Raw genomic sequence first — 16452 nt, 5'->3', positions numbered from 1 at the left:
AGTGCTTTAGGAAAATGAACTAATTAGTCACCAGATTTTATTTTTCTTGTGTGCAAATGGGCCAGCTCAGACTAATGCTATTTACTTTAGCTGATTCCAGACTTTTGGATGTATAAAGGAGGGAATATTTTTAGGAGCTTTAATTCTAAGCAGGAGGCTTAGCCTCAAGGTCAGTGGACTGTGGGTATCCGTGGGTCACTTGCAGCCATTTGAAGAAAGTAGGAAAGGGAATCTAGCCTCAGTTTTTTGTAATGGTCAGTTTTGCTTCTAGAGTGCTACAAATCAAAAATTGGGAAGCCTGGAGTTATCCTACAGAGCAGTGGTCAGGATGGGCAGGTCTGTGAGAATGGATCAATATAGTTAAAGGCATCATAATTATGCTAAATAAATGAAAATGTCTAATTGGACCCATCTTTTTGCTCACAGGAGTTTTACCTTTCTCTTTGGTCTTCGTGCCTTTTGGAACAGAAATGTCTCTGCTATCCCTGTAAAAATTCACACAGGCTGAGGACAATCTTGCCTTTGGTCTACAGATAAAACTACAGAGACAGGAACTAGGGCAGGAATGGGGTGGGGAAAAGGTAAAGCCTTTTTGGGCAAAGTGATTTGGGAGCAAGCAGGTTGAGGAGAGCCTGGTCTGTAGAAGAGCTGTGCTTGTTGTTGCTTTGCTGGTGTGAGGCTGTTGAGATCTGAATGAGCTTTTCATGTTGCTTCTGCATCATTTGTGTGCACGTGTGGCAAGAGGTGTGCAGTGCAAATCCTGCCTGATGGAGAGCTGGGTAACAGCTCACAAATGCTGGAAGTTCTGAGCATTCCTGCAAAAGGTGCTGAGGGAAAACCCCATCAGAGGCAGAAAGCCCCAAGTGCCACGGCACTGAGATGTGTTTTTTCCTGGCTTTGCATTGGTCAACTGCTTGGAGAACGAGACTGTGATTCTGCCTGGTTGTAACAGCCTTGAAAAAGGCTCAAAAGCAACAATGTCTTATTCTCTGAATCGCTGTGGAAGTCAATGGGAGTCTGCTTAGAATGAGGACAATTAAATAACATCAGGACATGACCCTCTTCCCAGTGAATGCAAAACCTCTCAGGGAAGGAGAGCTCAGTCAGGGAAGGTCCCTAAGGGCTTTGTGATCTGAGATAGCTGAGTGTCTATCTGGAAAGGAATCACAGTGTTTGGAAATCTGGTGAAGATGTGCTTATGTGCAGCATTGGTGCACTTGGTGATTAAATAAGAGTGCAGGAGCATTACTTGTTATGTTGAAAACCCCTTGGGGAGCTCAATTTGCACCTGTGCTGCTTTAAGAAGCTTCTTTTAATTCCTTAGAAATTTGGATAGTTGAATGAGCAAAATCCAGGATTGCAAAGAGCCCTTTGCATGTGTTTTCAATCACTGCACAGAGGTGGCAATCATAAATCCAAGTGTCAAACTGGAAATAAAACGTTATCTTGGAGTTTGTGGTGATTTAGAAAGCAGCATTGGTGATCTTATCAATGCCTCTCTGGAGATGTGACACAAGGGTTCAAGTGGCCTTGCTGTTTCAGATACCTGCAGCCAAGATTTATCTGTGTGTGGGAAATAGGTGAATCCAGGGGCTTCCTGCTGGTGCCCTCCAAAGCCACGGAGCTGCCTCCATTAATGTCAGCACACTCGTAAATTCTGAGCTTGCACTCAAGGAGGCAACTTCTGCCACTGCACAGAAGCTTCCAGAGGTGTCCCCTGCCTCCTGTAAATCCATGGACACCCAGTAAAGTAGATTAACTGCAGGTGGACTTCATAACAGCTGCCCCTCCTTTGGAATTAGAGGGGTTCACACTTCTAAAAAGATGATCCCATAAGCAAGAAAGGCCTGAAGGGGTTTTTTGTTGTCGTTTTGTTTTAAATGGCTTTCAGGTTAGGTAGTTGATTCCAATCTATGGGAAAACAGGTTGCAGAGCTGTTGGCTCCACTCTCCCCTGCCATAAACAAACAATTCTCTTGTTTCTGATAACTTATTTCCCCTCTATTAAAGGAACCCAGTGGGTTATTTGCTTTGGTTCACTCCTCCCGTGAGCCAGTGGAGCATTTGCATTCCATTCCCCTGCTCCCTCCAGCCCTAAAGATGCCTGCCAGAATTACTCAACAGATAACTACACAGTGGAAGCTTTTAAGAACGTGTTAGGAAAGGTTTGAACATTACCCATTAATGTTTACAGCTCCTAATTATATTAATTAATCAGCCTTGGAGGCTGTCTGAGCCGGGAGCCCAGAGGCAGGATTTCAGTTCCCACAGATGGTCTTTAAGTCACTGCCATGGCTGCTTGCAGCGAGGAGCTCAGCAGGCTCTGTCTGCCAGGATATTTGTGCTGGGTCCTGGACAGCCTGTGCTAGGGGGTTCCTGCTGGAGTTTGAAACTCCCCAAAGCACCTGGGAGCAGGCTGGGCTGTGTTCAGGGAGAGGGATGCTGAATGGAAGCTGTCCCTGCAGAAATGCCTCCTGGCAGGGGACAGAGGCACTCACCAGCATTAATTGTTGGGATACAGGGATTGCTGCCTTGGCAAAACCTGGGACTGCTGGCTCTGTCACAAAACAGAGGTGAAACTACTGATAGAAACCCTCTTCCCCAGATACTGCCTCTTCTAATAATGTTTCTTTACTTCTGAAGGAAGACCAAGTGTTTGGGCAGAGGACACCCCAGGTTGTGCCATCCTCTTTCAGAGCTTCATTTCCATAATTCAGAGCTTGTCTGCACTCTCCTGAGGAAAACCAGGAGATTTGGCTAAGAGACACAACCCTGCAGAGGAATTCAGAAGGAGAATCTCCTTTTGTGCTATTCCCAGAAGAATTTGGTTTGTGTAAACTGCACAAAGTACAAGAGAGCAGGTGAAGATGTATTCAGCTCCAGGAGAAAATATGGTGCAGGTACAGATCTCTTTCTAATTTAGTTCAGCTCATCCTCATCTGGTGGAATTAGCAGACAACCACTTATTTATACCCAAATCCTGATTATTACCATGAGCTCACAGCTGCTCCTAGCTGGTAACTTCTGCTCCTGGGTGGAATGTCACGTGCAAGTGGTTTGTGAGCATGTGACAATGATGACAGGGAAAACAAGTAATGAGAGTTTTCATTAGGTGAAAAGAGAATGGTTCTTCAGCCATCTACAGACAGCTCTTGTAGACAGCAACTCCTCTCTGTGCTGAATATCAAGTGCCAAATACCAAAGAGGCATTTTTTTGGGTAGGTTGCTACAGCAGGAACGCCCCTGCAGTGTGTGAAATGGATTTGTAGGGAATTTTTAAAGTCTGATAGAAGGTTTACATAGTATGTATTTAAATGTAAATACAAATTTCAGCAGGGATTCCTGCAGGAGTTCCTACAGCAGGAATGCCCCTGCAGGAGTGGCAGAGAAGAAGGGAATGGTTTTTCCAGACTCACAGGGCATTGCATGGGAAGAGGCCTGTGATCAAAGGGCTCCATGTCTGGTTGTGTTTCAAGGATCTTCAGCCTGGCCCTTGCTTTTGGACAACTGTCTGCTGGAGAGGCTTGTGCCACCAAACCTGGTTTTTAGGCAATTTTCCCATCAGCTGTTCCAGGAGTGGCTGCCATGCTGTGTGGAGTGTGCAGTCCATGCTCCTGGGCTGCTTGGAAAGCAGTGCTGGCAGGCTGAGGTGAGCCAGATGGGACAGGAAAGCGACGCAAGCCCGGCTGGGTTTGGAGCCGTGATTCCCTGGCCTTGTATTGGACTAAAAGGCAGGAATTCTTACACCTTGGAAACAGAGCAGAGGGGGTGCTGCTGCTGGCACTGCTGGGGTGCCATCCCTCTCTGTCCTGTTGGCCAGGCTTCCCTGCTGAGGGATTGCCTGGCAGCTTCACCACTGACTCCAAAAAAGCAGAGTGCATGGAGTGGGAAATAGGCAGTGCCTGACACTGATGCCTCAGGTTTTAGCCTTCCTATTTTTCAGATTCTGTGCTGCTTTAGTGTGTACTTCTGAGCTTCACATTATGGGATGGTGAGCTCTGTGCACAGAGCAGGGAGACAAAACAATTCCTTCTCTAGCTGGGGACCAAGGACAAATGATCCAAATCTCAGCCCAAGAGCACAAACAACGTGGACTGAAGAGAGAAAAACAAGAAGGATGGGACTCATAACCTAAAGCTGTAATGGGACAATGAACTGCAATATGGAAATGGAGCAGAACTGATAAAAGTGAGAGATGTCTTGACCAGTCATCCATTTTGTGACCATTTTGGTTCATCTGGGGTGTAGCCCTGGCTGGGCTCTTGTGCTGCCCAAGGTGGATCCATTGAGGCCTCCTACTAAATCCCTACTTTTATTCTTTAACTCTGTCTAGTCTTTGTTCTAGGTCAGCCTTGACAAGGCATCAAGACAAATGAACACTTTCCCTATTCTGTGGGGTTTGAGTGCAAAAACCTCTCTCTCCATTCACCTACCTCCTGCCTCCCCCCTCCCCACCCCCTGCTGCCCAGGGAGCCCCAAGAACAGGAGTATTGGCAGTAAACTCAGCTCCACAAAACAGGCTGGGGAAAAAAGGGAAACAAAACACCATCACTTCCTATTTCTTTCTCTTCCCTCTGCATCAAAGCCCGGGCTGGCTGTCAGGAATGTTCAAAATGAATAAATAAAGCACAGGAACCCCCCCTGCTTCAGGAGGAGTCTCTCTCATTCACTCACCATGAAGCTTGGCCAATTCCTTTTCTGACAGTACTCGAGTCAGCAGGCAGAGCAAGAAGATCATTCAAAGCTAATCAGTAAAGTGTAAACCTATTATGAAAGCACATTTACCCCTCACTGCCTCCTCCCTCCCGAAAACCAATCCCCAAATCTGTGGGAATAACACACAGCCTCCATAAAAGTTGCTATTACTTAGATCCCCTGTTATTAGGTCAGTGATGGCACTGATGAAATGCTCCCCAGAGCTCTGAGCAGTGGTGGATAAATCCTGCCAGAAATTCATGGAGTAATTTGTTACAGCTCGAGGGCATGAGGCACAGCACAGCAGAGCCCGTGTGTGAGGCTCTCCCCTGTGATTCTGGAGGCCATCTCTGGTAATAAAAACCTCATCTTGATTTCTCATCCTTTGTATTGATTTCTGTCAGAAAAGACTTGTCTTTGACAAAGATACTGCTGTATTTCTCTGGATAATAAAGGCATCCTTCTCCCCTTTTCTGCCCATCCCTTTTTGAAATTCATTTTAGGGATGACTCTAACAAGCCTCGTTCTTTGGGAACTGGTTTATTCACTGGGTAAAGAGTTGAGAAGATGATGAGTGCCTTTGCATATTTAGCACAAAACCCTAAATGTGAAATTTAACAGAAAAATGGGTTTGGTTTGGAACAGGAAAGGAAATTGAAGCTAAAACCCCAGCTCTGCTGTATCTTAATGTGAAACTCTGTTATTAATTGAATGGATGGAATGTGTGGGACTCAAGTGATTACCATCCAGACTCAAATCTATAGAATCATAGCTACTGCTAATTTTGGATCATTTGTACTCCTGCTGTTGGGAAAAAAATAAAAGAAGTGTGGGTCTGTAGGTAAACTGCATGATGCTTCTTCACAAAGCATTCATAAACAATTAGTTTTCTTTTCTAGTATGGCTGGACAAGGCCACATGGAAATCTGGAAGGCCTTATGTGAATAATTTGCAAACCAAAAAAGAGCATCTCCACAGAAGTCAACCCAGGTAAATTGAAGGATGGATGGTAAGGCTGAAAAATGCAATGTTAGATCAAAATTATTTTATCTTCTCTGCAGCAGGATTGATATAAGCAACTGGAACAATTTCATTTAGTCCATTCCTTTGGGCTTTGCTTTCCTTGGCTTTTTTATAACCTCTCTTCCTAAGAAGCTGCTTTGGGTCTTGAAATGATTGAAGCTGTTCCCTTGTGCAATGAAAGTGATAAATATTTACAGCAGCTCTTACAAGTTGAGAAATTTAATATGTGCTCATTCCTTTTGTAATCTAAGAGTAACTGTGCTGAAAGACAATACCTGCTAATTGTATTTTCTATCACAGTCCTTTCAGAGTGAAGGATAAAATATGGAACTTTGGCTTTATTTTCTACTCCACACAGCACAATTTATTCAAAAGAATCTTTGTTCCCCTTTATCTATTTATTTAATAGACTATAAAAAATGGTAAACTCTGTCAAAAAAACCTAGTTGAAGAATAATTTATAAGCTACAATTAGCAGTTGATATGTCAGACTGGCTTAGGGGACAGCCAAAATATATCCTGGCAGGTAATAATTAATGCAAACCTTGACACTTCAGGCCTGGCCCTCTGCTGAGCAGGACACAGCTCCCAGTTCTCTGGCAGGAAAGCCTGGCTCTGCAGGATACACACACTCCCCTTATGGAGAAATAGGCTGATTTTTTTTGTTGTTTTTAAACCTCTTTTGGATGCCAACAAATGTGTCTGAGGGGAAAGTGATTGTGGTCACTTAGACAGAGGCCTGCTGTGAAGAGCAGGGCTCAGCAGCTCGCTCTGGTTCCTCTCAGCTCTGTAAATCACTGCCTCACTCAGCCAGAGTCAAATGAGCTCCAGCACTGGGCCATGGCCAGCCTGTGCTGCAGCTGATGGCAGCTCTCCCACTGCCTTCACCAGGGGCAGAATTTCATCTGCTAAATCATCAGAAGAGCTTTTATCAATGAGAGCTGTCTGGTCTTGGCTGAGCCATGCACTAATGATTTTTAGGGGTCATGACAGAGAGTTCATTTGAATGGAGAGAGTAGCAGGGAGTATGATGGGGCTTGGAGCAGGCTGGCCTAGTGGAAAGTGTCTCTGCCCATGGCAGGGGGTGGAATGAGATGAGCTTTTAGGTCCCTTCCAGCCCAAACCACTCTGGGCTTCTCTGATCAAACACTGACTGCAACAAGTGTGACACTGTCCCTCTGCCACCTGCAGATTGCAGTCCCACTGTCCCACTGCAATGACCCTGCTCTCTGGCAGGCCACAGAACTGCACAACTTGAGCCAAAAAGCAGTTTTAAGCCTAATCAGACCATTTTGATAGAAAACGGTTAATGGTTAAAATATGATATTGTTTCAGATGGTTGGGTTATTGTACTAGGTTGGAAGGGAACTGTTTTCTCACTCTGTCTCAAATGCAGCAGAGCAAGCCTGACTGGAGGCTTATCTCTAAGCACCCTGTGGGTGTATCTTAGTCCCACCTAATATAATCCCTTGCTATGGGGATTATCCATAAAACTATCCAAGAACACTTAATGTGGTGCTTAAATTCCAGCAGCTGCTTTAATCTTTGTTAATTTTCAAATCTAGATGAGATTCAAGACTACTGAACCTGACTAGGCAGACCAGAAAAAGGAATCCTTGGAGCTTCTTTAATCAGGTATGTTCATATGCTGGGCTTCAGGTGTGCCTCTAGCCTTGAGTCTCACCTGAAGCTGAGATATAAATGTAGCAAGCAAGTTGCATCCTGCTTGTAAGGGCTGCAAGAAGAAAGCTCAGCACTTTACATTCCACCTTGGACAGGTACATGAGGCTGAGGGCTCCCCTGAATCAGGCAGCAGGAGTTTTGATGAAGTGCCCTCTCAGCCACCCCTCTGCACCTCCCTCCACTGAACTGTGGCTTCAGCTCCCTCAAATGATCCTTTGGATGGCTTAGGCTGCTGGTTGGCTCTGCTGTTAAGGGTCTCTGTGGACCAGATTTAACTTTTAATAGTGTCTCATAATGTCTTTAAAGAGGTTTATGGCTCAGGCTGGTTCTCTGGGAGATTGCCTGTTCCCTGCTAATCTGCTACAGAAACATTGCCATTGGTTCCTGCAGTATTTCAGGGAGTTCTCCCCCAGCTCCACAGCCAAGTTAATTGGACACAATTGACCTATGGTAGGGAATGACTATTAGGTGAGGAATATTAAGCAAAGGGAATAAGATCTTTCTGTAGCTCAGAACATGCTGGGAGCTGTGGGGAATGGCAGGAAATGGCAGCTCAAGGAGTGTGCAGAGCAGGCCCTGGGAGAGGGCTGATTTAAGGAATGGGAAAGTGCTTTGCAATAACTGAGGTTTGTAAAACCAGCAGCTCTTTCCAAAGGAGAGTAAAAATACACTGCAGTCTTGAGAGTCTGTAAGAAGCAAAAGTGCAAGAAAGAAGAGAAATAGGTTGTGGCAGACCTGTGAGAGTGCTGGTTTTGATCCTTCTTTCTTTTTTAACAAACACTTCACGGGAGCACAGCTGCCCAAACCTGACTGAAGGAGTGAAGGAAAAAACAGAGCAGGATTTTATCAGAATGCATTTGTGTTTCCAACTGGAAACTGCATGCTGAAGGCCAGTCCAGCACCCCAAGCAAACACTGAATGATTAATGGGCATGACACTGGTCCACAAGACAAATATGAGCCCTGTAACATCCCTGAGCAGCTCAAGACACAAAAACAGTTTGCAGAGCAGCTTTATGCAGAGCAAATGAAGCCTTGCTGCCAAATCCTGGAAGTTTTGGTTGCTGCTTCCCAATTTACTTTCACACACTGATCCTCTGGATGGGGCAAATCCCATAAAATTATAAAACCAGCCCATATTCCTTAGGACAAGAGTTTCCAGTGTCAGAATTGCCAGTCTCAAAAGTTCTTTGGCTGAAGTAAACTTCCTGAGAGAAGCAGAGGTGTCAGCAGAGGGTTTAAAACTGTGTAAGTACGTGCTTAACTCTACTGAGACGTGAAGTTTCCCTGAGATCAGCAGAGTAAAGTTCCATCTGGGGGAGTGGCTCCAAGGTCAGGCCTCAAGAACAGAAGTGCTTCAGATTCATGGCTAATACCAGCAGCAGGATGGCAGTGCCAGTGACGTGATGTGATTTGCTATGGCAAATAATGGTCCTTCCATCTCATGGAAGAGTGAGTTCCCTCTCTTAAACCTCAGGGAGAAAAGTCACTGCTCCTGAAGTTTAGAGTGTGCTGCTTGTAATTCCAGAGACTGGGCCCAAGGTAATGTGCAAGGTGAAGGTGTCCCACTTGAATATTTGTGGGCCTGATCCACAGCCAGTGACTGCAGGAGCACCTCTGACCCCTGCCTGGAGCTCTGCTCTCCCCAGTCAGGAATGCTCCAGCTCAGCATTTGGGCTTTGCAGCTGGTGCAGAGCTAACTCCTCACCTGGGACTGGCAGCACTGCCTTGAAGATGGATTTTGCAGTTTGTAGGAACTCAAAATCAGGCTCTTTGGGGCAAATGGGCTGGTTGAGGGGTCAGTGTTTGTGCTCACCTGCACTCCAGGAAGCACTGGGTGATCTCGTCCTGGAAGGTTTCCTTGATGTGGGGCCCCTCTGCTGCCCTCAGCTCATGCCTGAAGGAGAAGTTTGCTCTTTCCTGGACTTCACCTTCCAGGACATTTGTTTTCTGCAAACTGCTCATTGCCTCCAACTCAGGAGGCAGGCTCTGAAAAGGAGAGGAGAAAATAAAAGGTATGAATGAAAAGAAACTTAATATTTACTGGAATGCCAGGTTGACAGTGAATCTGAGCTTAAGCCTTAATTTACTTGCAGGAAGCCAGGAAACAAAACCAACCCTGTGCTCATAAAAAGTGCCTGGATGCACACAATGGTCTATTGTTGGTATTTCAGCATTAATTAACAACATTGCAATGTACAAAAACAACCTTTGCAGCGTGGGATCCTGGATCTCAATGAGACAGGTGAGAAAGCTGCTGTTCTGCAAATGCCAGCTTTATCCATGTCAGAAGGGTGCCAGAGAATTTTTTAATTGAATTTTCAAATGTCTGGACTTCCCATTGGAGCTTTTTAATTAGCCAGTATTGTTTTTAATTTGTGCACTGAAATTTTTATATGCACACTGCTTGGTCAGTGGTTTCCTGGTATTTTGTTGCAGCTGGTCAGGCTCCTTTAGGAAATCAACTTCCCTTGAGGAACAACAACAACAACAAAAAAGGAATAAACAACCCCCTGCCTCCCCCCAAACACTATAACAAAAATCACAGCTCCCCAAGTTTCCCATGATTTGATAACCTTGGAAAGAAAGGCTTCTCAGCCAGTTTCAAGTCTTACAATAATTTCTGCTCTGTGATTGATTTTACACATGTAGTGTGAGGGAGAAAAATGAAAGTCTTTCTGGTATTCAAATACAGAAGCATGAAAAAACCCATCTGTGTGGGTGGGCTGAAACTTTGCATTTTTCAGCTTGCAATCATTGATAAAATTAAGATGTTCCCAGTGTTTTATGAGCTATTGCTACCTTGTAAGTGCAGAAGAAAATCTATTTTAAAAATCAACTTGTGAACTGGCTTTGTGGTTTTTGGTTTTCTTAATTCTGGAGCAAATTGGTTTTTTCATGTACTTGGGAATTATTAATCATATTGTCTGATGGTATATGGCAAATTTAAGAAGGGAAAAGAGGAGAAAATATGACAATCTGGTTTCGTAGTATAATTTTATTTCTTTTCAAAGTTTGTAACTGACATAGGTGGCAGCATATGTGAACAAAAGCTTGGTTTGCATGAAAAAAAAACCCAGTATAATTTTGCTCTGGTCTTTCAACTTCAGAGCGTACAGAAATTGTCCTTAACTGGCATATCTCAAACTGATTCAGTAATGCATTCTTCTTGCTCTGGTGATGTATTTTCTGGTGTGCTCCAAGTCTCAGTTCCTGAGGCCTCCCATGAAGACAAAAAGCTCTGTCAAAGCTTTGGCCAGCTCATATTTAAGATCTGTTATTCCCCGGTTTTCTGTGCTTCCACCAGGTTCCAAAAATCACTAATAAGTGCCAAGCAACTTTGGTTTCTGAGCACCCAGAGGGATCCCCCAGTGTCCAAAGCAAGCACACAGGCCCCATTCAGAAAAGCAATTTACTGCATCTGGGATGTGTGACTTGCACTGTGCTCCAGGAATGGGTCAAGGCCACCAGGGAGAAAATATTCAGCAGGAAATAAGAACAGCAGTGTGCTTCTGAAAGGTGGCTGCACATGTTCCCTCCCTGAATATGTGACCCCAAGTGCTGCCTTTTACCCTGAGATGTTGCCTCTGCTCAATTCCCAGTTTTCAGGGAAGTGGTTTCCAATCTTCCTCCTCACCAGCACCTATTTATGAGCATAACACAGCTACTATTGACAGTGTTTATTTGTATTTCACCATTGCCTGCATTGCTGATGTTAAACAAAGCCCAGGACAGCCAGATGTGATGCTGCTCTCTCAGGGGCTCCTTTGGAAACCAGAGGAGCCCCCACAGGCCCTGTTTTCCAGACTGAGATCCAAAACCAACTCCTCTATTTGTGTCCCTACAGCAATCCTCAGGGGATTCCTGAGAAATTCCCAGCAGATGGGCATGAGGAACCTGCAGCTTTAGGGAGGCTGATGGAGACAGGCTCCTCTCCAGCACAGCCTGCACACTGAAAGGTGCAATGTCACCAGGTGAGCAGGGAAGGGCCAGCTCCTGCACCACCTCAACTGCTGGGTGCATGATCCCTCCCTTCTGCTCAGGCTCTGGCACTCACCTGAGCCTGCAGTGAGCCAGTTCAGCTCCCTAAAAAGTGGAAAATAATCCCTTTTGTCTTTTCCTCTCCTGCCACCTCCTCAAGTTACTCATCTCCCTCCATAACAAGATGGATCAGCCAGCCAAGGATGGATCTTGCCACAGCAAGGGCAGTGGGAGCAGAGCAAGGTGGGGAGCAGCAGAACAGGCAGCAGAGCTCCTTCCTGCCATCCCAGAAGCTTTGCAGCTCCTCTGAGCTGCTCTCCACTGCATCCTGAGGGAGCCTTGCATGACCAACTTGTCCCACTGTGAATTTATTCAGCCCCCCTTTCAGCAGCCCCAAAGCCAGACAAGGTAAGAGCTGTTTGAAGTGGCAAACAGGAGGTGCCAATGTGAGATCAGCACTAGGAAATTCTTCTCTCAAAAAGAGAATTGCTACAGCCCATATCTGATGTCAAGAAGCTGCTGAGGACACAGCCCAGGTAGCTCTGAACCAGCTGGCTCAGATGCTGATAACAACAAGGCCATGGGGAATGTTCTGGTTGGCAAAACCCAGCTCAGTCCTGGGTAAATATTTGTCCAGTTCCCTGTCTGAGCACCATTCAGTTATCAATACATTTGCTAACAGGAGTTTATCACTGTACTCAGCACCAGGGCTGGAGTACACACATAAACCTGCAGAAGCTCTGTTGTATTCTATTTTTTTTTTATTTTTTGTTTTCCACAGTCCATTTTACTACAAGAAAACAGAAGAAATGAGAATTACTTCTAGAAAAAGACTCCAGCCATTCACCTTCAATATTTCCCTAAAGAAAAAGCATGAAAGAGAACAGAAATTGATAAGGCTGTATCCTCTCTTTCCCCCAGTTCTCCTGATTTCTTGTTTGGCAATAACATGCTCCAGCTGTGATGGGAGCAGGACATGAGGAGCACAGCTGGCTGTGAGAAATAAAGCCTGAAGGACTCAGGGCTGGCTGATGAGGAGCTTACACAGAGTGCCCTGCCCATGGGGGAAGAGCAGGAGGAGTCAGGAACCCAAGGCTGGCTCCATTTCTGGGAGAGGAGAACCAGGAGGAAAGCACTGGCTGGCAGTGAGGACATCATGCCATGGGCACTTGGTTTTTAAATTCAACAGCACAGGTGAATGTACAGCTGGCTTGGCTCTCTGTTCTGTCACTTTGAAATCAATGCAGTCATGTAAACAAAAAATGAATGGACTTGAGGAAAACAAGGATGAGGAGACATCAAAAGAATTTATGTGTACGTGGGCCAAGTGAAATGGGGACTATGTTAAAAATGTAAGAACTGATCCAAGCATGTGGATGCTCAAGAAGTGAATTAATTGATAAAGGAGGGAGGGAATAAGAAGAGGAGCTAGACAAAATTAAGTGTGGAAGGGAATTTAGCAACATAACCTAGACACTGGGGCAGTGGGAGCTGCTGAAGAGATGTAACAAGATGTCTAGAGGATGGAACTGTCAGTTGTCTACCATTTGTCAGGAATTTTCACAGAAAATGCTTTTCTTCTGTCGAGTAAATGATGATATAAAATGTTTTAGACTATTAAAACACTTTAAAAAAAAGAAAATAAGCTATGAATAGCACAGGTGATACCTTCCAGCTTTGAAGAAAGCTGCTCTGTTAAACTTGTTTTATTTTGTCCCCAGTGTTCTTGACCTAATCACAGAAGCATGTGTCACCCTAAACCTCACCAGCTTCAGGGTTTTGTTTGCCATGGAACCTCTACTAACACCATTTTCATCTGGGGGGTTGCAACTGGATGGGCTTTAAGGTGCTTCCAACCCAAACCATTCCATGATTTTATGGTTTCAGCATAAAACATTCAGCATAAAGCACATTCCTAACCCTGTTTCAGGAATGAGGAGCCAGCTGCACAACCTGGGGTCTTGTGTTCATCTTCAGGTGCTCCTGGGCCTTCAAAAGGAGACAGAATCTCTCCAACAGCCCTGCTCTTGCCAACCAGCAGAACTCAGAAGGAAACAGGTCTGAAAAAGCTTTGGCCATCTGAAGATGCAAGAGGGAATAGGAAGTGAAATGGCTGGAGAGTGCCAAGAGAGAGGATGAATTCCAACAGCTCCAGCTGGAATGCTGGAATCCCTGCTGGCCAGCCTGTGACCTGTGCCTTGCAGCATCATGGAAGAGCTTTCCATGTTTCCACATGGCTCTTGTGGAGCTCTGAAATGATCCTGAGTGTGCTTCCACAGCCCTCTAATGTGCATGGAAGGAAGACAAAAGCCAATTTATTTCTAACATCCCTTCTCTCAGCGCCTCTAATGTTCCTGCTTCTGAATCAAAGGGAGGCATTCTCCAGGAAGATGCTAATAAATAGCTTTTCCTTGGGGGAAGAAGCATTTTCCCATCTTTAAGAAATTTCTCTGGCCATGTGAAATTCAAATTTGTTAACTTGCCCTACAAACAGCAACTCATTTAGAAACAAATTACAAATATTAGATGGAGACAGTGAACTTGATAATGCAATGCTGCCACATCAGTTGTAGAATAATGCATCTTAATGAAGGCTTCCCATGTGAATAAACCATTATATTTACAAGCTTTTCACAGTTAATGACCCAGAACTGGATAACGAAACTCACATTTTTAGTGTGGTCCTCTGTCAGCAAAAGTATACATATTAATAATTGATGTTGCTGTAAAAATAGGACATATTATGAAGATTCCTGAGTTTGTGGGAAAATAGGACTACATGGTCCATTAACTTAAAAGGCTTATCTAATGTTTGATGGGCTTTGTCTTTAAAATCCTTGTTTAAATTAATAAGGCAAAATGGACATTTGTCTGAAAGAGAATTTTATTCCAACTCATCAGTCACGAGTGTGCTGCTAAGATTCTTCTGTTCTGTTCTTTGCTCGTTCCCCAAAAGAATTTAAGTTTTAGGGAAGGGCATGATGCACCAGCAGAAGGGAGAAGACATTTCCTACAGCTCCCAGGTGGGATGAAGGACCATGTGGGTGATAATGGGACAGGAGAACCTCCCATCTGGAGACAGGGTGAGGGAGCTGGGCATGTTCAGCATGGAGAAGGTTGTGTGGAAACCTCAGGGCCCCTTCCAGTATCTGAAGGGGTTACAAGGAAGCTGGAGAGGGCCTGGAATGACAGGACTAGGGAGAATAGGTTCCAATTGACACAGAGTGGGTTTAGATGGGATACTGGGATGGAATTCCTCCCTGTGAGGGTGGGCAGGCCCTGGCACAGGGTGCCCAGAGCAGCTGTGGCTGCCCCTGGATCCCTGGCAGTGCCCAAGGCCAGGCTGGACAGGGCTTGGAGCAGCCTGGGACAGTGGGAAGTGTCCCTGCCATGGCAGGAGTGGCACTGGCTGGGCTTTAAGGCCCATCTCAACCAAAGCACTCCATGGTTCCACAGAACTGGGTCTGTTTTCCCTCCCCACCTCAGGGCTTTGCTTGCTGGGATCCCTTTCCTGGCTGGAAAGCCCTGCCTTGGTGCTGAGTCAGCTCCCCAGCAGAGCTTTCACTGCTCATTGTGAAGCACTCAGAGGTGTGCTGAGGCTGCCTGAGCATGCTTGGGGCTGCTCTTCCTCACAGAGGAGGAGGAGGAGGAGAAGGAGGGCCTGCTGTGGAACTAACTGCTCCTCAGTTGTTCCATTAGGAGGGCAAGAGGCTCGGTGGCAGTGAAATAAATACATTTCATTTCCCTCCACGTTGGAAGGCCAACATCCCTATTATGCCTGAGAGGTAGATTTACTGCAGCTTTTATTGCTGGGTACTTAATTTAGGACAGCTTCTTGTCGTAGGCCTGGAACAGCAGAGCTGAAGCACATGCTCTGTGGTTTTATGGGACTCCAGGAAATGTTCTGCCACAGCCAGCATCGCCCCTAATGGTAAGATTTCAAAATTTGGACCAGTTGTGTAGCATTTTTTCAGTTCATGTTCAGAGAAGCAAACAATTACCATTTGCTTCTCTCAGGGAGAAGCTTAATTTCCAAATATTTTTTAAGTAAGTAGTTGTAATAGTCACTTATTTTAACCAGTAGTGAAAGGGAAATTCTTTTTTTTTATACATTTGGACTACACAGGCATGTAGACTAAAATAATTTACTGTCAGAGCAGCTGGGGGCTTGTTCTTTACTTACAACTCTTTTTCTTCAGGTGGAAGGTGTCCCTGCCCATGGCAAGGAATGGAATGAGATCATCTTTAAGGTTTCTTCCAACCCAAATCATTCTGTGATTCTATGATACAATTCTGCTGAATTTTGAACTGTGATCCAAACTGCATTTAAAAGTTTGCAGTAGGATTGAGCTATGTCCTTGCTTTATTTCCTCAATATAATTTGTCTGGCTGAGGGAAGAATAGATTTTTAAAGAGGTCCCTTATCTTGTGAATCATAAAATCATGGAGTGGTTTGGGTTGGAAGCACCTTAAAGCCCATCCAGTTCCAACCCCCCAAATGAAAATTGTATTAATAGAGGTTCCACAGTACACAAATGGTGATAGCCACATCAATTATATGGCTGAATTCCTAAATTAGGCACAAAAAAAAGGAACAAGTAAGCAAAATATATTGCATTCATTAAAGCTTCCCTACTCTCTGACTCACTCCAATGGCTTTGCCAATTAAAGTAATTGTCATATGCATTCAAACAAAGCATTTGTAGTAGGAGGCCTTGCTAAAAAAATACTGAAAATGGCTGGTTTAGAGATTCATATAATACATATTTAGAAATATATTTACATGTAACACTTTTTAGGAAGATAAAGAAAATTTGAAGGTTTACACGCAGGGCCAGATGAGTTTACATAATTTGGGTTTTATTTATTTCTGATATGATACCTGGGCACGCTGTTAAACTTGACTAAACATGGCAAGCATGTTTTGGGCTCTGAAAGGCAGTGATTTCATTGTTAGTGTGACTGCAGCCAATGAAAGCCAAATTATTTAGCATTCTTTCTTCCCAGAGTCTTTCTGTTTCAAAAATAAGCAGGCTCAAAATTTCTATTGAAAACAGGACAGATTAGTTATC

General features: G+C 44.7%; 1 protein-coding gene across 4 annotated transcripts in view; it reads right to left on the bottom strand.

Annotated features, from left to right (window-relative positions):
- The window catches only part of DRC11 (dynein regulatory complex subunit 11), a 106899-nt gene that overhangs the window by 67568 nt on the left and 22879 nt on the right, over window positions 1-16452 (bottom strand). For all 4 annotated transcript variants that reach the window (XM_077180965.1, XM_077180966.1, XM_077180967.1 and 1 more), the window contains one exon: window positions 9216-9388. In XM_077180965.1, the coding sequence (XP_077037080.1) occupies window positions 9216-9388 (173 nt within the window). The remainder of the gene's footprint in view (window positions 1-9215; window positions 9389-16452) is intronic.

Source organism: Agelaius phoeniceus, chromosome 7 (assembly GCF_051311805.1).
Source record: "Agelaius phoeniceus isolate bAgePho1 chromosome 7, bAgePho1.hap1, whole genome shotgun sequence".
Classification (NCBI taxonomy): Eukaryota; Metazoa; Chordata; class Aves; order Passeriformes; family Icteridae; genus Agelaius; species Agelaius phoeniceus.
This window is presented reverse-complemented; position numbering and strand designations above follow the sequence as displayed.